At 37.4% G+C, this 21,722-nt stretch overlaps 2 protein-coding genes across 2 annotated transcripts; one reads left to right on the top strand and one right to left on the bottom strand.

The window, feature by feature from the left end:
- The first annotated feature begins 381 nt into the window (after positions 1-381).
- LOC137739143 (dihydrolipoyllysine-residue acetyltransferase component 3 of pyruvate dehydrogenase complex, mitochondrial-like) lies at positions 382-6,279 on the top strand. Its single transcript, XM_068478650.1, has 19 exons — positions 382-750; positions 1,431-1,512; positions 1,876-1,952; positions 2,143-2,237; positions 2,332-2,372; positions 2,956-3,011; positions 3,097-3,171; positions 3,305-3,397; positions 3,571-3,825; positions 3,915-3,987; positions 4,161-4,249; positions 4,462-4,547; positions 4,631-4,706; positions 5,019-5,086; positions 5,168-5,234; positions 5,314-5,409; positions 5,497-5,599; positions 5,671-5,766; positions 5,878-6,279. Exons 1-19 carry the CDS (start codon positions 712-714, stop codon positions 5,946-5,948), a joined length of 1,638 nt encoding a protein of 545 aa, XP_068334751.1. The 5' UTR covers positions 382-711; the 3' UTR covers positions 5,949-6,279.
- A 4,632-nt stretch (positions 6,280-10,911) lies between these two features.
- Positions 10,912-12,266, bottom strand: LOC137738805 (probable 2-oxoglutarate-dependent dioxygenase AOP1). Its single transcript, XM_068478280.1, has 3 exons — positions 11,896-12,266; positions 11,465-11,789; positions 10,912-11,357 (listed from the first exon to the last, which is right to left on the bottom strand). The coding sequence occupies exons 1-3, from the start codon at positions 12,264-12,266 to the stop codon at positions 11,121-11,123; spliced, it is 933 nt and encodes a 310-aa protein (XP_068334381.1). The 3' UTR covers positions 10,912-11,120.
- Positions 12,267-21,722: the final 9,456 nt, after the last annotated feature.

Here is a 21,722-nt window from a genome sequence, read left to right as displayed (position 1 = left end):
TCTTTGTTATGATTGATTTTTCATTGTATCTAAAAAACAGTTACGTAACGTTACTATTTCTCTCAAATTATAACACGTTTGTTTTAACTATTATACTTTAAATATAAGACACAACAATTATATCATTCATTTTTATTATAATACGTAAATTAATACGTCCTGTGACTTGTCTCATAGATATCCATAAATAGATTCGCTCCCTATAATTTATCAATAACAATGAAAGCTCCACGTTTATTCCTTTCCTTATTGTAATTTCGGCCGCGATAAAATAGTATCATTTGGGCACAATATATTATGCAGCAGACAGCTGACAAAGACGCACCTACTCAGATCCGAGGCACCACTTCTGCATTGAGTCTGCTGACTTGAGCTTAAAGGGTTAGGTAATTCCAGAAAGGCGGGCGCCCACCCACCTCTCTCAACCAAACAAATCCAAAAAGCCCAGCCCAAACTCTTCCCCTTTACCTCTCCTCCTGCTCCATTTTCTTTCACCCTCTCCCTCGATCGCACAATCGTATTTCACTCATTACACAAATATTTATATTTATATACACACAATTTGCAAAGTCAGTGCGACCCCTAAACTCATTGGGTTCCTCTTCCGTCGCAATCGTCGCAATCCCATAAATTTCCAATTTTTTTTCGAGTTTTTTGGGTTCGCTGGTTTCTTGGGTACTGTTTGTTTGATCGGTTTGATAGCGGAGAAATATGACGTACGCATCTCGTATCATCCACCATTCGAAAAGGGTGCGCCTCAGTTTTCACCATTTTTCCTATCTCTCGTGAATTTTGTTTAGGCATTGATTTTCTGGGTTTGTAGCTTGTTTGGTTAATGGGTTTGTTTCCAAGCACTTGTTTTACTGTTTGAATTCCACAAAGCTTGAATCTTGGTCTTGTTTTGTATTGGATTTAGTATTCACTTGAAGATTTATATTCTATAACTGGGTTTATACTTCACATTAGCATTTCATTCTTTTTCGGGTTACTCCAAGTTTGGTAGCAAGTAGGTGTGTGAGCATATAAATGGAGGTAGTGTAAATTTCAGACTTAATCCTCAATTGGGTAATTTAGGAATACTATGTCCAGGGTGTTTTTATTTTGAATTTCTCTAGTATCAAAATTGTAGGCCTCATGCTTTATGGAATATAGTTTTTCGGTGCATATTTTGACATAAGTTTTTGAATTCGGTTTAAAGTTACCATGATCCCATGACCAAATGGTGATTAGAAGCTTACATGGTCCATTTGAGATAGGGAATTAAAGTATTGCTCGTGCTTTGTTTTGTTTCCTTTTTATTTTTGTGTGCTTTATATCGTTTTTTTTGAGAAGATGTATTTCAAGCATTAATCTACGAAGCTGATGGCTCTCTGTTATCACGAAGTTTCTTTTAAAACTTAATTTTGTACTACATTTCGTGTTCACTGCAGTTACAGAATGCCCCCAACTTAGTACGGCAAGAGCAAGCACTCTTGGTTCGTTGGTTTTCACATGATGCTCAACCCTCAACTGGTAAATAAAGCTGGTCTTTTTTGTTATTTATTTACGTTGGTTTTTAATGTAAAATTGAAAACTTGCTGACCTGATGACTTAATTGCATATAGTTCTATCAAGAATGAGTGTGTAGGTGTGGATGAATGTGTATTTGTTTGACAACTATTTGTGCTTTCCTTATCATTCTTCATACATTAACAGGTACCATATGAATTAAGAAATTTGATGATTTAACCATGAATCACATGTTAAAGTTTTCTTGTTGTACAATGTGTGTGGCATCATTTGAATGCAACTAGCCACTTGGATTTTTAATTATGCACATAAATGCGTCTGAAATTTTGTTTTGCCGACTTTAAGCGAGTTCAATTTTTATCTCAGATATCCTGAAGGCTCGTCACCCCAGTTATGTGCCTTCAGAAAGAGCAAGAGGTTCTAGGTCTTTCAGCAGTAGCACTGTAAGTTAAACTAGTTAAATATTAAAAATGTGCCATCTTTGGAGTATTTCTGTTCAAAGTTTTTAGTGGTCTATCTTTGCTTCTGGCCTTCTTTTTTTTTTTTTTTAATCTTGTCACACACACTTAGAAATAAATTTTTACAAGTGAACTTTGTATCAGTTATAACACTATGACGTATCATCTTTTGCAGAAATCAGTGTCTGGTACATTTACCAGGGATATCTCAATGACAAGGAAACTAGGAACTTCAGTTTCTGAATCGGGATTCAACAAATTGCTTTCATGGTATGCTGTGCTAGATTTTGTTACTCTGTGTGTGCCTGCGCGTGCGTGTGTGTGGAAAAATCCGTTTTGATACATATATTTTTCCCTCTATCAGTGTGCAGGTGCAATTGAGCAGAGGCTTTTCATCTGATGCTGGTACACCTCTTGCTATTTTGCATCTCTCAAATTTCTTTATGTATTTTTGTGTCCTTGAGTGCACATTGCCTTTTGCATCTTCTAGTAGGTTAGTATGATGATGGACTAAATGTCGCTATAAGAGCTGCTTCAAGATACAAGTTTCTAGCATAGAGCTATAAGAACTTAACTATTTGTTCATAGATTTCTCAGGCTCGTCCTTGCTGGAAATTGAAAGTGTAGTATTGTCATCAATGACTGGCTTTGTTATTTCGGTTCTTTTTTTCATTTCATAACTCTATTTGGATATTTTTAAGATTGAGGGTGGTCACTGGCCATTACTCTTCGAATACTGATTTTATGTATTACATTTTCTTGATCTCTGCTACTTTAATTCATAGAGAGATAGTTAACTTAATGTGAAACTATGATATATTGTGAATGTTTTATTTCACTAGTTTTGGGCATTGAAGTGCTTTGCATCCCCTTGCTAAGTGTGATATTCTTTCATTTTGCACTCTTTTGTTGGTTTGGCAATCCTCAAAAATGTTACCTTGAGTTATATGATTATCTAACTTATCAAGAATCATGTGCTGCCCTTCAGGCCTTCCTCCACACCAAGAAATTGGAATGCCTTCTCTTTCACCCACTATGTCTGAGGTACGTACTGTTTTGAGGCTTATTGAATTATCATACCTTTGAAATTTTACTGCTCCTTTCTAAGTCTTTGTTTTATGATGTGTAGGGTAATATTGCTAGGTGGCTGAAGAAAGAGGGTGACAAAGTTTCTCCTGGTGAAGTTCTTTGTGAAGTTGAAACTGTAAGTTTTCTGTACTTTAAATCCACTTACCTGTGGCTTTGTTGATTGAGTAAAATGTACATATTGTTAGTTTTATGTGCTTCTTTTTATGATGGAAGCCTGACGTGTACCTCATATCCAATTACCTGTTAAGGATAAAGCTACAGTGGAGATGGAATGCATGGAAGATGGTTATCTTGCCAAGATTGTACGACCAGATGGGACCCAAGGGATCAAAGTTGGAGAGGTATTGATTGTAGTTAAGTTTTATAGGCCTGGGTAGATGTATATTTCATCTTTCTTTTGCTTGTGCTTGGTGGTGTTCAACTGATTAATTATGGGGATAAATTAGAATGAATAGAAAGAAACATCTTGGCATGATATGAGCACTTTCTAATGGTTAATGGTGTTGGCACATAGGTGATTGCAATTACCGTTGAAGAGGAGGATGATATTGCAAAATTTAAAGATTACACACCATCGGCATCTGGTGCCAGTGCTTCTGCAGCTAAAGAGTCATCTGAGCCTACTCCGCCCAAAAAAGAGGTGGTTGCAGAACCAGTTACTTCCCCAGAGCCAAAAGTATCAAAGCCCAGTGCAGCTCCTGTTGCTTCCCCTTCTGGAGATCGCATATTTGCAAGTCCTCTGGCAAGAAGTTTGGCCGAAGAGCACAAGGTATGCAATGCAGAATTCTGTGGCTGAATTATTATCATTTGATGGTAGGAAACAAATCATGCGCCATTTCTGACTTCTGTGTTTTCTAGGTTCCCCTCTCAAGTATCAAAGGAACAGGTCCTGATGGAAGCATTGTGAAGGCTGATGTTGAAGAGTATTTGGGTATACTTTTGTTACTCTTCGCTATTCTATTGTTTACTTTTTGTTCATTTCATCTTGAACCTTTGTCTACCATAATTTTCTTCTGGTTGAAGAAAAAAAAAAGAAGGGGTAATCCACCTGATGATTATAAACTGTGTTTGATCTTTTGCTTTTGTTTTCTCATGATTATGTAGCTTCTCGTGGGAAGGAAGCCCCTAAAGCTAAGGGTGCAGCACCTGCAGCGTTGGATTACACCGATATCCCCCATTCTCAGATACGGAAGGTAATATTAGAAGTAATAATTGTAGCAATTCAGTCCTCACAACTATTCTTATTTTTGGTGCACCTGAAGTACTGTCTTTGAAAAATTTGAAGACGTTTCCTTGGTTTGCTTCACTTACACTTTTCAAGTACTTTTCATCTATTAATTGTTTAATCTCTGCTCTGAATGTAACTTTATGCTTTCTAAAGCTATATCTGGTATGATTTTTGCAGATCACAGCTTCGAGATTATTATTTTCAAAGCAAACAATTCCTCATTATTATTTGACAGTAGATACATGTGTTGATAGACTCATGGAGTGAGTATAAGTTTCTTGAACATTTTAAAATTTGAACTAACTGCATAACTCTTGGATATGTTTAACTCTTGTTTTATCTGCAGTTTGAGAGGCCAACTCAATGCATTACAAGAGGCATCAGGTGGGAAGCGGATATCTGTTAATGATCTCGTAATTAAGGTACAAGATTTCTTCACTGAATCTTTTTATCAGCCAATTATGTTACAAGTTTCCCCCCATGGTAAGACCAATGGAATTTGTGAGGTGCTTAAATGCAGAATGAGATAACGGGTTCTTGTGATCTCTAGAGTTAAGAAATGAAATCTAACTATTATCAAAATGACCTCTAGTCTATCAAAAAGGTGTCTCAAGGGGGAGACTGAGAACCCAGTTAGTTAGGAGTTCTTGTAAGAGAAAATAAAAATCAAGTATACTGGAGGTATATGGTACCTTTTTGACTGTGGATTCACTCCAGTGTAACTATTATTGCAGGCTGCTGCTTTGGCTCTTCAAAAGGTTCCTCAATGCAATAGTTCATGGACAGATGATTACATCCGCCAGTGAGTTTAGATACAAACATTACTACTTAAGTTTCCATATTCCACTTGAAGTAATACTTACTTTACGGTTTCTATTCTCAGGTTTCACAACGTTAACATTAATGTTGCGGTGCAGACAGAAAATGGACTCTTTGTACCCGTCATTAGGGTGAGTGATTAGCTTGGTCCTATACTGTTGAATTAGTTATAACAGCAGTTTGCCTGAGTCTATATTGTTAAATTTGTAGGATGCGAACAAGAAGGGACTATCCAGCATAGCTGAGGAGGTCAGGCAGCTGGCCCAAAAGGCCAAAGAAAACAGCTTAAAGCCAGAAGATTACGAGGTTGATAAAATTGTTCTATATTGTCTGCACTGCAGGTATATGATAGCCTTGTGGTTTTGATCGAACTTTGGTTTATTCTCTGTGCAGGGAGGCACATTTACTGTGACCAATTTGGGAGGTCCATTCGGCATCAAACAATTCTGTGCCATTATTAACCCTCCTCAGTCAGGCATTCTTGCAGTTGGATCAGGTAATATCGGGACATAATCATGTCTTCTTTGACCATATCTTTATATTTATTCTGTGTTTGTTTCTGAGCAGCTGAGAAGAGGGTTGTACCTAGTTCCGGGCCCGAGCTATACAAGTTTGCTTCCTACATGTCTGTAACACTAAGCTGTGATCATCGTGTTATCGATGGTATGTCCATCTCTAATTTCCTTTCGGAACTGAATATGAAATCATTAAAACTACTTGTATGCATATCTGAAACATTATAACAACTTAATAACGCCATTTTCCCTTGTATAGGTGCAATTGGTGCGGAATGGCTGAAGGCGTTCAAAGGCTACATTGAGAAGCCCGAGTCAATGCTGCTCTAAGTAGATGGATTTTTCATCGTTTTCCCTTGTGTGATTAGTCAAGACAATGGGGGCTTGGCTTGAATGATGATATCCCAGGTGTTGTTCCCATTCTTTTGAGCTGGGCTTCTGATGATCGTATTTGTATAACTGAGGAAATCATTTTGTAGTGTTCATTAATTCAGATTTGGCATAGCTTTTGAAATAAAAGGGTTTCGATGATTCAGGCATCAGATTTTGGACGAAATTTTGCCCATATAGAGCGGTAATTGCCCGCTGTATGTAATAAGAAATTTGAGTTTAACCCATTTGTTTTGTTTTTCCTCAGATTATTGTGAATACTTTTCATTCATTCAAAGTACCTTATCATTCTGTACTAAGATTGAATACTAGATCATCACAATACTAGCGACAATAGACCGCAGTACTAAATGATATTTAATCGGTAAGGATAGTTTATAGGCCTGGTAAACGGGTCGTATCTATCATGTACGTGTCGTTTTCGTGTAACACCTATTATCTTAACGGGTAAAGTGACCCGACCCGTTATGACTTGCTATGAACCGTTAAGAAAAATGTATTTTTTTTCTTAAATTTTCACATACCATACATTGCCACATAAATATTACTTCAAAACATTAAAACACATTTGTCGTTTAAGTGCTACATCTACACTTGAAAATAAGAGCCTAATAAACAAACATTCATACACTACTAGTCTATTACAAAATATTAAATGTGCAAGGATATACAAAATGAAAGAGTTTTTCTTTTCAAGGTTGTGAAGCCTTTCTCAAAAGTTTAAACCTTGCCAATGGAACTCAAAGCTTGCATATTATTCCTTTTACAAAATCCTCAATTTTCATCGATCATCATGACATAAGATTTTGTGGTATACACTAGTGTAAATATTTTAAATTGAAGATTGAATTCATTCATTGTATTCATATAGGGTCAAGGAGTGTACCTGTAAAAAAATCATTAAAATCGGAGTTAAAATAACCGTTAAATCGTGATTTTTTGTTGATAACCATTGAAAAGTTTTGTCTTATTACTTGATCTCTGAATGTTTGTTTTTTGCGCTTTTTGGCGTATGCGATCTTGAAGCATATACAAACAAGTTTGATGGTTGGATCGTTGAAATTATTTTCGTAGAATGCGTATCCCATCAAAATGATAGATTCACTAACACTTAGAGTTTATTTATACTTTCATTAAGTATAACATAAGATTTTGTGGTATCCACTAGGGTAAATAATTTAAATTGAAGATCGAATTCATTCATTGTATTCATATAGGGTCAAAGAGTGTCACTGTAAAAAATCATCAAAATTAGAGTTAAAATAACCGTTAAATCATAATTTTTCGTTGATAATCGTCGAAAAGTTTTGTCTCATTACTTGATCTCTGAATGTTTGTTTTTTGCAATTTTTTGCGTATGCGATCTTGAAGTATATACAAACATGTTTGACGGTTGGATCGTTGAAACTAGTTTCGTAGAATGTATATCCCATCAAAACAATAGATTCACTAACACTTTAGAGTTTATTCATACTTTCATTAAGTAGATTTTGCAGTATCCACCAGTGTAAATATTTTAATTGAAGATAAAGTTCATTCATTGTATTCATATAGGGTCAAGGAGTGGAGCCGTAAAAAATCATCAAAATCGGAGTTAAAATAACCGTTAAAATCATGATTTTTCATTGATAACCGTCGAAAAGTTTTGTCCCTTTACTTGATCTCTGAATGTTTGTTTTTTGTGATTTTTAGTGTATGCGATCTCGAAGCATATACAAACAATTTTGACGGTTGGATCATTGAAATTAATTTCGTAGGATACATATCCCATCAAAACGATAGATTCACTAACACTTAAGAGTTTATTCATACTTTTATCAAGTATAACGTAAGATTTTATAGCATCCACTAGTGTAAATATTTTAAATTAAAGATCGAGTTTATTCACTGTATTCACATAGGGTCAAGGAGTGTGGTTGTAAAAAATCATCAAAATCGGAGTTAAAATAACCGTTAAATCATGATTTTTCAATGATAACCGTCGAAAACTTTTCTCTCATTACTTGATCTCTAAATGTTTGTTTTTTGCAATTTTTTGTGTATTCGATCTCGAAGTATATACAAACATGTTTGATGGTTGGATCATTGAAATTAATTTCGTAGAATGCGTATCCCATCAAAACGATAGATTCACTAACACTTAGAGTTTATTCATACTTTCATTAAGTATAACATAAGATTTTGTAGTATCCACTAGTGTAAATATTTTAAATTGATGATCGAGTTCATTTATTGTATTCATATAGGGTCAAGGAGTGTACCTGTTAAAAATCATTAAAATCGGAGTTAAAATAACCGTTAAATCATGATTTTTCGTTGATAACCGTCGAAAAGTTTTCTCCCGTTACTTGATCTTAGAATGCTTGGTTTTTGCAATTTTTAGCGTATACGATCTCGAATTATATACAAACATGTTTGACGGTTGGATCATTGAAATTAGTTTCGTAGAATGCGTATCCTATCAAAATAATAGATTCACTAACACTTAAGAGTTTATTCATACTTTCATTAAGTATAACATAAGATTTTGTAGTATCCACTAGTGTAAATATTTTAAATTGAAGATCGAGTTGATTCAATGTATTCTTATAAGGTCAAGGAATGTAGTTGTAAAAAATCATCAAAATCGGAGTTAAAATAACCGTTAAATTGTGATTTTTCATTTATAACCGTCGAAAAGTTTTGTCCCGTTACTTGATCTCTTTTGTTTTTTGCAATTTTTGGCATATGAGATCTCGAAGTATATACAAACATGTTTGAGAGCTGAATCATTGAAAGTAGTTTCGTAGAATGTGTATCCCATCAAAACAATTGATTCACTAACACTTAAGAGTTTGTTTATATTTTCATTAAGTATAATATAAGATTTTGTGGTATCCACTAGTGTAAATATGTTAAATTGAAGATCGAGTTTATTCATTGTATTCATATAGGGTCAAGGAGTGTAGCTGTAAAAAATCATCAAAATCGGAGTTAAAAGAACCGTTAAATCGTGATTTTTCTTTTTATAACTATCGAAAAGTTTTGTCCCGTTACTTGATCTCAGAATGTTTGTTTTTTGCAATTTTTGGTGTACGCGATCTCGAAGTATATACAAACATATTTGACGGTTGGATCATTGAAACTAGTTTCGTAGAATGTGTATCCTATCAAAACAATAGATTCACTAACACTTAAGAGTTTATTTATACTTTCATTAAGTATAACATACGATTTTGTGGTATTCACTAGTGTAAATATTTTAAATTGAAGATCGAATTCAATCATTGTATTCATATATGGTCAAGGAGTGTACCTATAAAAAAATCATCAAAATCGAAGTTAAAATAACCGTTAAATCGTGATTTTTTTTATAAGCGTCGAAAAGTTTTGTCCCATTACTTGATCTCAGAATGTTTGTTTTTTTCAATTTTTGGCGTATGCGATCTCGAAGTATATACAAACATGTTTAACGGTTGGATCATTGAAACTAATTTCGTAGAATGCATATCTCATCAAGTTCAATGGGGTGTGTGTGTATATATATATATATTTATTAAGTAGATTTAAATCTATTTATTTTGTACGTATAATTGACCGGTACATGGAGTAGTACATCACGTGTCATTATAAAAATAGTGGGATATGTGTGATAAAAAGTTAATAACTTAAAAAAATAAAAATTCTCACCACTTCTATTAAAACACACGATGTACTATTTGTGTTCCCGTTACAATGAAAAATTTCTCAAGAAAAAAAGGAGAGAGAGAGAGGTAAATGACGTACACGTGTCAGGAACACAGCTGTTGAATCTTATCCTAAAAATAACAAGTGCACACTTGAGAGATCACGGTGGAAAAACCCACCCCACTAGTAGCAAGCAAAATTGAATATACCACTAGGTCCCATCTTTCCCTTACTTTTTTGTTTCCTTTTCAGCTTTTTTTATAATTTTCATTTTTCTCTCCCTTTTTCTTCAAAGGGCGGCATGATGCATATTAATTATTATAGTTTTTAGGGGTATAAAATTTAATTTAAAATTTAATATATATATATATAATTATTATAGTTAATATTTTGGGGGTATAATTATTATTATTTTGCTTATCGTGTATCGTGTTACCCACGTGTATACCCGAACCAACCCATTATCTTAACAGGTGCTTATCGGGTTACCCGATATCGACCCGATTCGTTATCGTGTCGACCTGAACATCTGTTAATTTCGTGTAGTGTCGTGTCAGGTTATCGGGTCGTGTCAGGAATTGCCACGCATAGTTTATATGAATGGTTCTTATTGATTTTGCATGAAAATTAGAGAAAATGTTTCAAATGCCTGGTATTCAAGCAAGTACCTAACGTGTCATAGACAAAAAGGATAGATATTGAAAAATGTATCATTTCCTTCAACTTATGTAATGACACGTGGACTGTGAAGTATATATCACCTCTAGGTTAATGGAGATGAGGATAGTTAGTAGTGACCATATAATGGAGCAACTCACAAATGTGCTTTAAGGATGACAAATAACTTTAGCCGTTGGATCAAATTTCAATAGCCTAGATTGGTGGCTCATGAGGATTTGGTGGAAGAGATCTGGAAATGAACCCTTTCCATTCAATGGACCCATCAATGTACCCCATCAAGTCACGGCTTTTGAGGATTGGAAGAATCTGAGCCAACTATAAAGGATAGTTGGTTCGATCCAGCTTTATGTTGACGACAATAGTCATGGATGAGACGGGGTTCATGGAAGGAATTGTAGGATAGAGTTTGAAACATAGCTAACTCTTCGTGGATGAGAGTTTAGATGAATTACAAACGGTTGAAAGTAAACGGAAGAAGAAATAGAATATAACTATAAATATTATTTTATTAAACAAGATTGTCAAGACGGATACAACCGAATGACCACATCTTGAATGACTTTTTCCAATACCTGACGCCGTTACAATAGAAACCAAGTTATGACTTGGTCCAACACACATAGGGCAACAATAACGATTTTGATGCTAAAAAACATTGAGAAATCAAGTAATGAGACATCAGCCTATCCTAAGACAGGGGGAAAAAACGTAAATACAATTTAGTTTAAAGGGGAAGTAATATTACGAAAAGTAAACTAAAAATAATCAAACTCCGCAGAATGCCTCCGGTGTGCACTCAATTCCATTTTTCCTTTGTGCTTCGATATACTCCACTTGGTCTAGTGACTTGTAACGTAAGGGGTGTTCTTCGTCCACAAGCTCCTTGGGTATAGTTGTTACCCCTATCTTTAGAGAGAAAAATCCAACCGAGTATCTTGCCTCATCATTTTCTCTTACGTTGACTCTATGTCTACAAGCCCGTATTCTTCCATTACTCCATACCTATATTAACCAAAGAAAATATTAATTAGACCATGGAAACTTCCTCTAAGTAATGCATGTGGCAATATTAATTGTGTTCGTCAATTCAAAAGTTGTCACGTACATACCTTAAACACATCACTAGCTATGAAAAGGAAGGATGAAGGTAGATGTGGATCGAACATTATCCACTTGTCATCGTCCGTGTTTATCTCCAGACCGTTGACATGATTTTGATGAAGAATTGTGTTGAAGTTCTTGTCAGTGTGACTCGCTAAACCCACATCGCTTCCAGCTTTTCTGGGTTCTTTGTATTTAGCAAACTGGATAAAGTGAGAAGTAGATCGAATGTGTTCGTCGTGGTACTTCTCCATACCGTAGTTTTCGAATACCATTCTTGTTACAACATGATCAAGCTCCATCATCACCTTTGCATATGAATCTACACTATCACTGGCCAAAAAATAAATAATTGTTAGTAAATAAGTATTAATTAAGAAAATGATTAAGAGTAACAAGAACTATAATTCATGAAATGAAAAAATGGTACAATACATACCGGAATTGATCATTTTGGTTAGGCCAGAAAAGATGTGTAAATTTCTGAGTTTCTTCTGAGTGTGTGGGATTCTGAATCCCCAAGCTCTCATGAGCAGAATTATATATGAAATGGCCACAGAATGGATTTTCTTCGTATCGGTTTTTGGCTTTGAGTTCGGCAGGGAAGTCAAACAAGTCCTTCAGTGCACCAAAGACGGTTTGGTGGAGCTCAGCAGAAACTTTGTCGGGCATTATTGCCATGAAACCACCGAGCTCTTCCAGTGCACGGCAAACCTGCCGGCGGACGGAGAGCCAAGAACCTGTCCCTGGCTTCAAGCAGTCCTCTTTGGAGAAATCTATCACCGGAAGAAATCCATGCCTGGTACCCATGCAACCCTTTTGTACCTTTTCTTCTGATTGGCTGCAAGGTTTTGAGGGATCTAATGGATTATTCTTCTCACTACGTTCAGTACTGTTGCATCTGGCTATGGCAAGAAATGAAATTTATAGGGGTTTCTTGCTCAAGGGGGATTAATTTATAGGGGTTTCACGTTCAATTTTGTAGATTTGCAATGGCAACGGACAATAATAATACATACCTCTAGAAATTAAATCGATCTAGAAAGAGATTTTGCAAATCAGTGAAAAGATTGAGGAAGTTGGGGTGGCTCTGTCAAGTGTAAATGCCAAGAGTTGTAGGTGCTACATAATGACACCAAGAGAGTTATAGATACCGTAATTTTGTATACTTTCATCCAATGGAAGTGAATATAATTATATAATATTCTTTGCTAAGAACAGGAAAATACTTGGAGGAAGCATTTTATATTTTTGGTGAAGGAAGATGGGAACTAGTTAAGGTTAGAGAGTCGTGCTGATAACGTGTTATAAATAGGCAAAAGTTAGAGAAATAACCTTTGTTAGGGACATGAGCGAATCAGGTGCAAAATATTTTACTATAAATTTAGTAGCTATAATACAAAAGAATGGTAGATAAAGAGAGGGAGGGAGAGATACTTATATTATTTTTTTAGTTCTTTGTTTCGCGATGTGTATTTTGATGACACAGAGTGCTCTATTTATAGAGTCACAGCCGTGATATACAAATGAGGGAAATCATTGCTCCTTTTGACAATATCACACCTCCACTACACTATTCTAAAGTCTTCTCATCTTATGCCAAATGAATGTGGCCATTCATCCCACTGATTTTACCACTCCCCCCCCTTGGATGCCCACATACAACATCAGTTGTCTCGTTAAAACCTTACTCAGAAAAACCCAGTGGGAATAAACCATAGCGAAGGAAAAAGAGTACAAATTTATCTAGATTGTTGATATAGTGTTAAGTATGCTTATGTTGTCTCATTAAAACCTTGATAGAAAAACCCAATGGGAAAAATCCTAGTCGAAGGAAAAAGAGTACAACATGCATGTATCATGGATGCTCCCCCTGATATGTATCGCCCCCTGATTCTGCATTCTTCAAATTTAGCTAATTGGTAAGCTGATGTAATCCGATACTTTGTATTAGTTTCTGAAACGTGCACTTTGGTAGAGATTTGGTGAATAGGTCTGCCAGATTTTCATTGGAACAGATTTGTCTGGTTTCAATAACTTTAGTTTATCAAAAAGGTGTCTCAAGGGGGGGACTGAGTTCTAGAGATAACTAGAACCCAGTTAGGTTATGAGTTCTTGTAAGAGAAAATAAAAATCAAGTATACTAGAGGTATATGGTACCTTTTCGACTGTGGATTCACTCAAATGTAACTATTATTGCAGGCTGCTGCTTTGGCTCTTCAAAAGGTTCCTCAATGCAATAGTTCATGGATAGATGATTGTGGATGCAAATTTCCGCCTTCTTGATCTTGGAAAAAATTGCACCTACAAAACAATTAACACCTTAGGTTAAGGCCAAGAGCCTCACGTGCCCATGATGAATGGGGGGACTTTGGCGGAAGAACCTTCGATGCCAAAGTTAAAATTTAGAGAGAAAAAGTGTTTGGAGAGTTTTTGGAGTTTTACAAGAGTGTGGACTTAGCTTTTTAGAGAAAATAGGGTTATATATATAGGGAATGGAGGTGGCCGGCCCTTAGAGGTTTTGTGTGTGAAAATGGGTGATTTAATTGCTGATTAATGGATTAATTAGGAATTAATCCATTAATTAGCCAATTAATCTCCATTTATATGAAATCATTTGTAGGTTATGAAGTAATTACCTAAGATGAGGATGGATGAGATAATTTGGAATTTGTTACCTATTTTGGATACTCTTGGCTTGATTAAAGAATGATTGTCCACTGCTCGTGCGTAGGACAACTGGTGTGTCTCAGGGGTAACTTTGTCCTTTTTACCAAAAATCCACGTGTCGCCTTGTGATTATTTTTAGCTCCACAATGATTACATCTGCTGGTGAGTTTAGATACAAACATTACTAATTAAGTTTCCATATTCCACTGGAAGTAATACTTACTTTATGGTTTCTATTCTTAGGTTTCACAACGTGAACATTAATGTTGCGGTGCAAACAGAAAATGGACTCTTTGTACCTGTCATTAGGGTGAGTGATTAGCTTGGTCTTGTATTGTTGAATTAGTTATAACAGCAGTTTGCCTGAGTTTACATTGTTAAATTTGTAAGATGCGAACAAGAAGGGACTATCCAGCATATATGAGGAGGTCAGGCAGCTGGCCTAAAAGGCCAAAGAAAACCGCTTAAAGCCAGAAGATTACAAGGTTGATAAAATTGTCCTATATTGTCTACATTGCAGGTATATGATAGCCTTGTGGTTTAGATCGAGCTTTGGTTCTCTAAGCAGGGAGGCATATTTACCATGACCAATTTGGGAGGTCCATTCGGCATCAAACAATTATGTGCCATTATTAACCCTCATCAATAAGGCATTCTTGCAGTTGGATCAGGTAATATCGGGACATAATCATGTCTTCTTTGGACAAAAGTTGTCTTTATGTTTATTCTGTGTTTTTTTTTTTTTTTGAGCAGCTAAGAAGAAGGTTATGTTCAAGCAAAGATTTCTCTGGAGAAGGATCTTTGAACCTCAGCACAGCTCCACAAGGGATTGGCACTTTGGATGTGTAGTCGGGTTATTACTTGTTGATGTGCTATAAGAAGAGGAAAAAGTTAGTTCTGAAAGGCGTGCCACTAACTAAGTGTTAGTCGCAATCAAAACTAACTAAGTGCTAGGCGTGCCACTGCTATCTCAGTATAACAGATGTAGAACAAGTGTGTTTTTAGTTGATTACTTGCGCCCTAAGTTACTTGGACTTCTTGTTATCAAAGAATTGTCATGGATGGGTTAAGTCCACATCAAATTCTTTTTCTTGCCTTGTAAACAATGACATTTAGTTCATAGTCTTGTATGTTCAAATGAAGGGAGTCCAGACCCCTTTAAGCCATTTACGTGGTTCTAGATTGATTTTAATGATAACATATCCATTAAACTAACCAGATCTAGATGCAAATGGAACTCTTAAGATAGGAAAACTGATGGAAATAACTTGAATACATACTGGAGAATGCATTAAGTAATATATCTACAAATTAAGAAAACAAACAAAGAGCCTCGAGCAAGATTTCACCTTGTCTGGCAAGGTTGAACCTCTTGCAATCGCTTCTCTTTGAATTAGCAGGGGTTTATATGCTAAAAAGGGATGGATGGTAAACAAGTTTACACAAGGGAATTGATACTACACCACTGAGGGAGATAACAAAGCTTTAAATTGGACAAGAGATAGCTTGTTGCTAAAAAGGACTGAATCTGGGTTGATTTCAGCTTTTGGATGCAAATCTGGCTTGAGAGCAGAGTTTGTATGTTTGTTTGTTTGATTGGTTGAGTGTCCTTGTCTCTGGGGCCTCTTCCCCCTTTTATAGGCAATTTAGCCCGACTACTGTAACTTTGTTCTTACCCGACAGCACTTGGAGAGTAGTAAGTCATTAGCTTTTTACTTGGAATTCCACTAGAAAGTATTCTTTGGCTGGTAGTAGGTTAGTCTCCATCACTTGTCTCTTCAATGGTAAGCACGTGGCTTGTATTTGGTTGAGAAGGTTTCAATTTGCCTTTGGGCTCAGTGCTGGGCTTCGAGCAAGTCCCCTTTTAGTTGGCATCCTTGGGCTTTCAATCATTCAAATCCAATGTTCAAATATTAAATAGCCGTCACACGACTTCACTCGGGACTTACACCATTTAAAACAGTCGTTGTTAACTAAACCTTTGCACTAACCCACGAATTCCATCGTTAAGTAACCACTTACTATATAATTTTCAATTAAACCCTTCGGCTAAATACCTTAGCAACTTCAAACCTTTGAATTCCCAGAACTTCCCAGAATTCTCAGAGCCTTCAGACTTTCCAAAAACTTCTCTCGTTCTTCAGTTCTTGCCCCCTAATTCCGATTTTCTTCCTATCTTCTCCTCAAAATCATCCAATGGCACCCAAAGTTGCTCGAACTCAATCTTTTTGTGAGACTGGTGAGGAGATTTCCACTATGCGCTGCTTGCTCAACGACCTTTATCGACCTCGGGCAGGCCTGCATACTGAACTTTTCTTCGGGGAGGGATGAGTACATTTCTTGGGGCTTGCATGGACTTCTCAAGTCCCTGTAGTTGTAAAAAACAATATGCCCAAGGAGAATTGGGACCCATTTCAGGCTAAGTCGGGCATTTCGTCTTCTAAATGGTTAAACCACCGTCGTGGCTTCCCACTTATGAAGGATGAGGCATGGACACAATGGATAAACGAGCTTGAGCCCATCTTTAAAAGGAAATGGATGAACAATGGAATTTATGAGCCGGTAATGTTGTCCAAGTCGATTGTGATTGCTAAGCCCGAGCTTCTCACTATGGCTCTTCTCTTTTGGAACTCAGGCACCAATACCTTTGACTTTAGGATAGGCCCCATGTCCCCGACCATTTTCGATATGGCGTAGGTCTTCGAGCTAAGGCCCTCAGGCAGGGTTATAGATGTTACCTATGATTGGGCTCCCCCTTCTCGCCCGACCGCTGAAAGCACGAGTAGCTCTACTCCATTTCTTTAAATGGAGTATAAACCCTCAACCTTCAAGAGCTACGAGACCTCATTTACAGGCTTTATCCTGTTTACCAACCTCATTTACAGGCTTTATCCTGTTTACCAAGAAGGAATTTGGCCCCTCTTCCTCCAATGCCAATAGAGATTAGGAGCATATGTATTTTCTCCTCTCCTGGCTTAACAATCACATCTTCCCTAATAAATCTAAAGGAGTGAAAGTGGAATGGATTCCATTAGTAAAAGCTCTTCATAACTTTGACGATGTAACCACGGGCCCCTTCCTCCTTGCTTATCTCTATCATCTCCTATATGAGATTACCAAGGGTGAACCATTCGAAACCAACCTTAATGGTCTAACTTAGATGATCCAGCTTTGGCTTCAATGTTATTTCCCCAAGCTTCAGGTTCCTAACCTTGAATTTCCAGAAGGAGTGGCCCTTGTCCGAATCCTCGCTGAGGCCTTTCCTACCAATCATTCCACCTTCTACTGCCTCTACTTCTTTGGAGTCTGCAAGACTCGGGCAGACCTGGAATGGGGAGCGTCCTTGCTGATGAGATATCCTTGGTTCTCTGATCAAGCTTTCCAAAATGTTTTTGGAGAAGACACTAGCCCCTTTTGTAGATAGAGATTTATCAGCTACATACAACCAAGAGACCTAGCTTGGGGAGTAAGGAGCGACCGATATGAGCTCGGGCTGGAGGTTTACCACCCCAACTTCTGTGCTAGACAGTTGAGGTTTAGACAAGCTATCCCGGTGTCATTTTTCGACTCCCTTCATTGCAGCTCCTCCTATCGTCTTCACTTTCCACAAGAAGTCACATTCCAAGCTGCTCGACGAAGTCTTGAGGTACTGAGCAAGGTTGCCTGAAAGCCCATGGCCTTGAACTTCGAATGCACTTCAAGCTCTTCTTCTTGGTGGGAAGCAAAATGGACTAAGAAGTATGGAAGAGACTTACGCGAAGCTCATGACCGTTTCTTCAAGCAACTCTTAATCAAATCCTATCCAAAGCCAAATGAGGTTGTAAATTGGAAGGAAATGAATCATCAGAAGAATCAACTCCTTCTGATAGGTACCTTTTACCTTTTTTAACTTGTAATTTCATGAAATTTCATGAATCTGCTTTCTTCTAACACATTTCTTGGTTTTCTTACACTTGCAGCCTAAGGCAACTCCGCAGAAATAGACATTGGGCAGGATGAAGAGGTTGGGGATGCCTTTGTCCTTCTAGAAGCCTCAGCTGAGGCAAAGAGACAAGGCGTTGGAGCACGAGGGGAATGATGGAGCCTATAGTCCCTGAGATCCACGTGGTCTTAAAGGTAATTAGCCCATGGGCTTCTCCTCATCCAGCAACCATTACAGAGGAGCTTCATCCTTCTACTCAAGACCCTGCTCAGGTATAGAAGTACCTTCACTTCTATCTTCTTTTCCATAACTTAGTTACTGACGTTTGTTCTTTCTTTTTGATATTTAGAGCATCTCCAAAGGAGATGTCAAAATTGCCACGTAGGCATAGAACATTAAAAAATGGCAGTAAACTTTCTCCAACCGAGCCTTCAATTTCTTAGGTGGCACTGAGTCATTTGAAGGCAAAGCCTTTTGATGTCAAATTTGACAGCAAATGTCAAATTTATTAAATGATATTTTAATTGATTAATATAATATATAATAAATGTCGTTATATTTTTTAAATATTTGATTGGTTGCCTTAATCATTGAACTCCACAAAAAGATAAAAAGTTTATTATTATATAACATTATTATTTAACATATCGGGTGGAGCAAAATATTGTACAAAATGTCAAATTGCCACATAAACTATCAACTATCATTTTGATGTTTAAAATTTGACATCTCATTTGGAGATGCTCTTACAGGCCTTTGGTGAGGGTTCAGGCACAATTCCTCCTTCTCCATTTAGTGGGAGTGATCCCCCTCCACAACCAAAAGTCATTACCCCTCATTCCAAGGCCTCAGGCTCCATTCAGGTATATTGACTTCTCTCATCTTACCTTTCTTCATTCTGAATTGTAGTCTTTCTCCTAACTTTGTTTTTCTTGATTTTGCAACAGGGCCCTCGAGATGACTCATGCAATTCTCCTCCACGTCTGGTGTGCAAGATGAAACTTCCTCAACCTCATTTAGCTTCTGGGGTCACAAAGATTCCTATCCCTAGGCTTAAGAAGAAGATTAAGACCACCACTGCTCCTACAATCATCACTACTCCCACTTCTCGGGTTTCTCCCTCTGTTGAGACCTTCTCTATTACTGCACCCTCTGAAAAAGCTAGAGCACTGCCATCTTCTCCTTCACCTATTTCCACAACTGCAGCTTTGCTCGAGCTTTTTAAAGAGTTCGGGCAACTCAAGATAAAGTTGAAATCCTCAAGGCATCCCTCTGAATCTTCTGACTTTCAAGAGCAACGCCGAGTCTTTCAAGAGTGGGTGAAGAGGGACTTCCTAGCTTCCTTCAGCCTCAAGGTTCTTCACGACGAAGAGAATGCCATAACAGATCTGTTCAAGGCTCATCAACTATCAAGAGTTCAGCATGAGTCATATCTTTCATATTTTGAGAACTTGATGGCTCTTAGGGATCAGCATCAGATGGCTGAGAGGCAAGCCAATCGAGTGAGGTGCTTTAAAGAGAAACAATCCGGTACTTCCACTCATATTCAACAGCTGATGGATGAAGGTTCAATGACAGAGGAGAAGATCAAAGTGGTGACTTCTGAAATCCAGAAGTTAGAATGGCAACTTGCTGTGCTAAAGGCTGAGCAGGCGACTCTCCTTGGCACTCAAACAACAGATCGAAGAAGTGAAAAAGGCAAATCTGGAACTGGAACATGCTGAGTCTCAACTTGTTAATAGTAACACTATTTTGGCCGAGCCTACTAGAATTTTTACAACTATGCAGACTTACTACTCCAGAATAATCACTCTGTGTGAAGATGTAAATCTGTTAGGCTAGGGCCATTGTAACTTTCTTTTTATGAAATAAAATTATTCTTTGCCTTTACTTGTTTCACTTCTTGCATTATATTGAAGTTTTTATTGCACCATCTAACTTTACTTCTCTTTGAAATCACTAACTCTCTTCAATATAACAACCTCTAACATCCCAGAGAGTTGGATGATATTTCTTTAAAAACTTAGTATTAACTGGATGTTTTGCAAGTTTTCCTCAAATTTGTCAAGTAATATCCTCCCTTATCTAGTGCTCGGTGAATAACAAAAGGTCTCTTCCCAAGTAGGACTCCATTTCCCAAAGCCTATAACTTGAGCTCCAAAAGGCAAAATTGCTTTCCATACTAACTCTCATTCCTTGAAGGTCTTTAACTTTACCTTCTTGTTGTATGCTCGGGCAACAACTCTCCCTTTCTTGCTTCCTCTCTCTTCCATACACCAACAGTCTTTTGATTAAGAACCTGACTGCAACTACTTAGTCATTTCTTCTTTATTCTGACATTACTGGTGTTGGGGAGTTGGGACAATATGAGGTCTAACCCATTCTTCCCTGGTGAGGAACAATCCTTGCTCCAAAAGCTTTTGGGTCGTCACCTTAGTCGGGCGGCCGTTCTTATCAGCTCCTAAGCACTGAAGAATCGCAATACTAGGATTATAAAAGTTGGTTTCTACCACATTGGCAGTGGTGATGAATGGTCGTGACTCGGCCTCCATCATCTACCAAAATCCTGGTCCCATGGCTCCTTACTCGTGGTAAAATGCTACTTGTTGATGTAGGGTGGAAGGCACAAAGAGACTCTGATGAATCCAATCTCAGCCTACTAAAGCTCCATAGGTGGAAGTATTATCCACAACAAAGAAGGCCAACATGATTTGCTTGGAGCCCAAGTCAACTTCCAAGGGCAATATCCCATGAGTTCTAGTGATGGCTCTAGAGAAACCGGAAACTGTTAGATATGTGGGGATGAGATCTTCCTCACTTTTACACACCTTTTTCATATGCTTATATGGTAACACATTAACCGTAGCTCTTCCATCAATCAAAACCCTCTTGAAGGGTACTCCATCCAGATGAACAGTTACATATATAGGCTTGAGATGGTTAGCTAGAGCCAAACTCAGGCAACTAAATACCATTTTGTTTGAGTATACTCTCTTGGGCTCTTTCTTTGTGAGCTCGGGCAAACTTACTCTATCCAACTCTTCTTTTCTTGCTTCTTCAACACTAATATGTGCCATCATGGGTTTTGTTTCCAAGTAATCACCCTCCATTGTGGCAGGTTGATCATGCTTGGGACAAAACATGGCAGATAGAACAACTGTCACATTTACATGAAAGTTGCTAGGTCCAAGTAGATCCTCCTTCTTGCCCTCAATGTGGTCCATGAATTCATCTAACCAGGCATGTGCTTCTTTTGGCAACATCAGCTCGGGCAACCTTTCTTCCCGAGTTATGCCAAAGTTATGTGCTTGCACTAGGTTTTCACAGAGAGTATCAACTAGCAACGGTGAAGGCATTCATCTTTCAGGCGAGATAGTTCCAAAACCTATTAGCTTCGGGCTCTATCTTGGTGTTGGTATCATTACCATGTCCTCTTGAGCTTTCCTTAGGATTCTATACTTCCCAGGATGAGGGCTCTATGACACATGATCTCCTTCCCCCTCAGTCGTGCTATTTGCCTTTTCTACCTCCTTTTTGCTTCTCCAATGAAGTTGATTTCTTCCCCTACGAGGTACTTTCTCAAACTTCACATTTTTAGAGGTTTCTGAGGCAGTGGGGACTTTTAATGAGTTCATGTGAGCTTCGTGCTCTCTCTAAAATCTCCTGATCATAGA

This window comes from Pyrus communis, chromosome 7 (assembly GCF_963583255.1).
Source record: "Pyrus communis chromosome 7, drPyrComm1.1, whole genome shotgun sequence".
Lineage (NCBI taxonomy): Eukaryota > Viridiplantae > Streptophyta > Magnoliopsida > Rosales > Rosaceae > Pyrus > Pyrus communis.
The sequence above is the reverse complement of the archived record's forward strand: the minus strand, read 5'-3'. Positions and strand labels throughout refer to the sequence as shown.

Excerpts from the sequence above, each read along its gene's own strand:
- LOC137739143 (XM_068478650.1), top strand. The coding sequence starts at position 712 with ATGACGTACGCATCTCGTATCATCCACCATTCGAAAAGG. Across the intron at positions 751-1,430 it reads TCATCCACCATTCGAAAAGG|TTACAGAATGCCCCCAACTT; the intron begins GTGCGCCTCAGT and ends TGTTCACTGCAG. Across the intron at positions 1,513-1,875 it reads TGATGCTCAACCCTCAACTG|ATATCCTGAAGGCTCGTCAC; the intron begins GTAAATAAAGCT and ends TTTTTATCTCAG.
- LOC137738805 (XM_068478280.1), bottom strand. The coding sequence starts at position 12,266 with ATGGGTACCAGGCATGGATTTCTTCCGGTGATAGATTTCTCCAAAGAG. Across the intron at positions 11,790-11,895 it reads AACCAAAATGATCAATTCCG|TGATAGTGTAGATTCATATG; the intron begins GTATGTATTGTA and ends TTTTTTGGCCAG. Across the intron at positions 11,358-11,464 it reads TAGCTAGTGATGTGTTTAAG|GTATGGAGTAATGGAAGAAT; the intron begins GTATGTACGTGA and ends TGGTTAATATAG.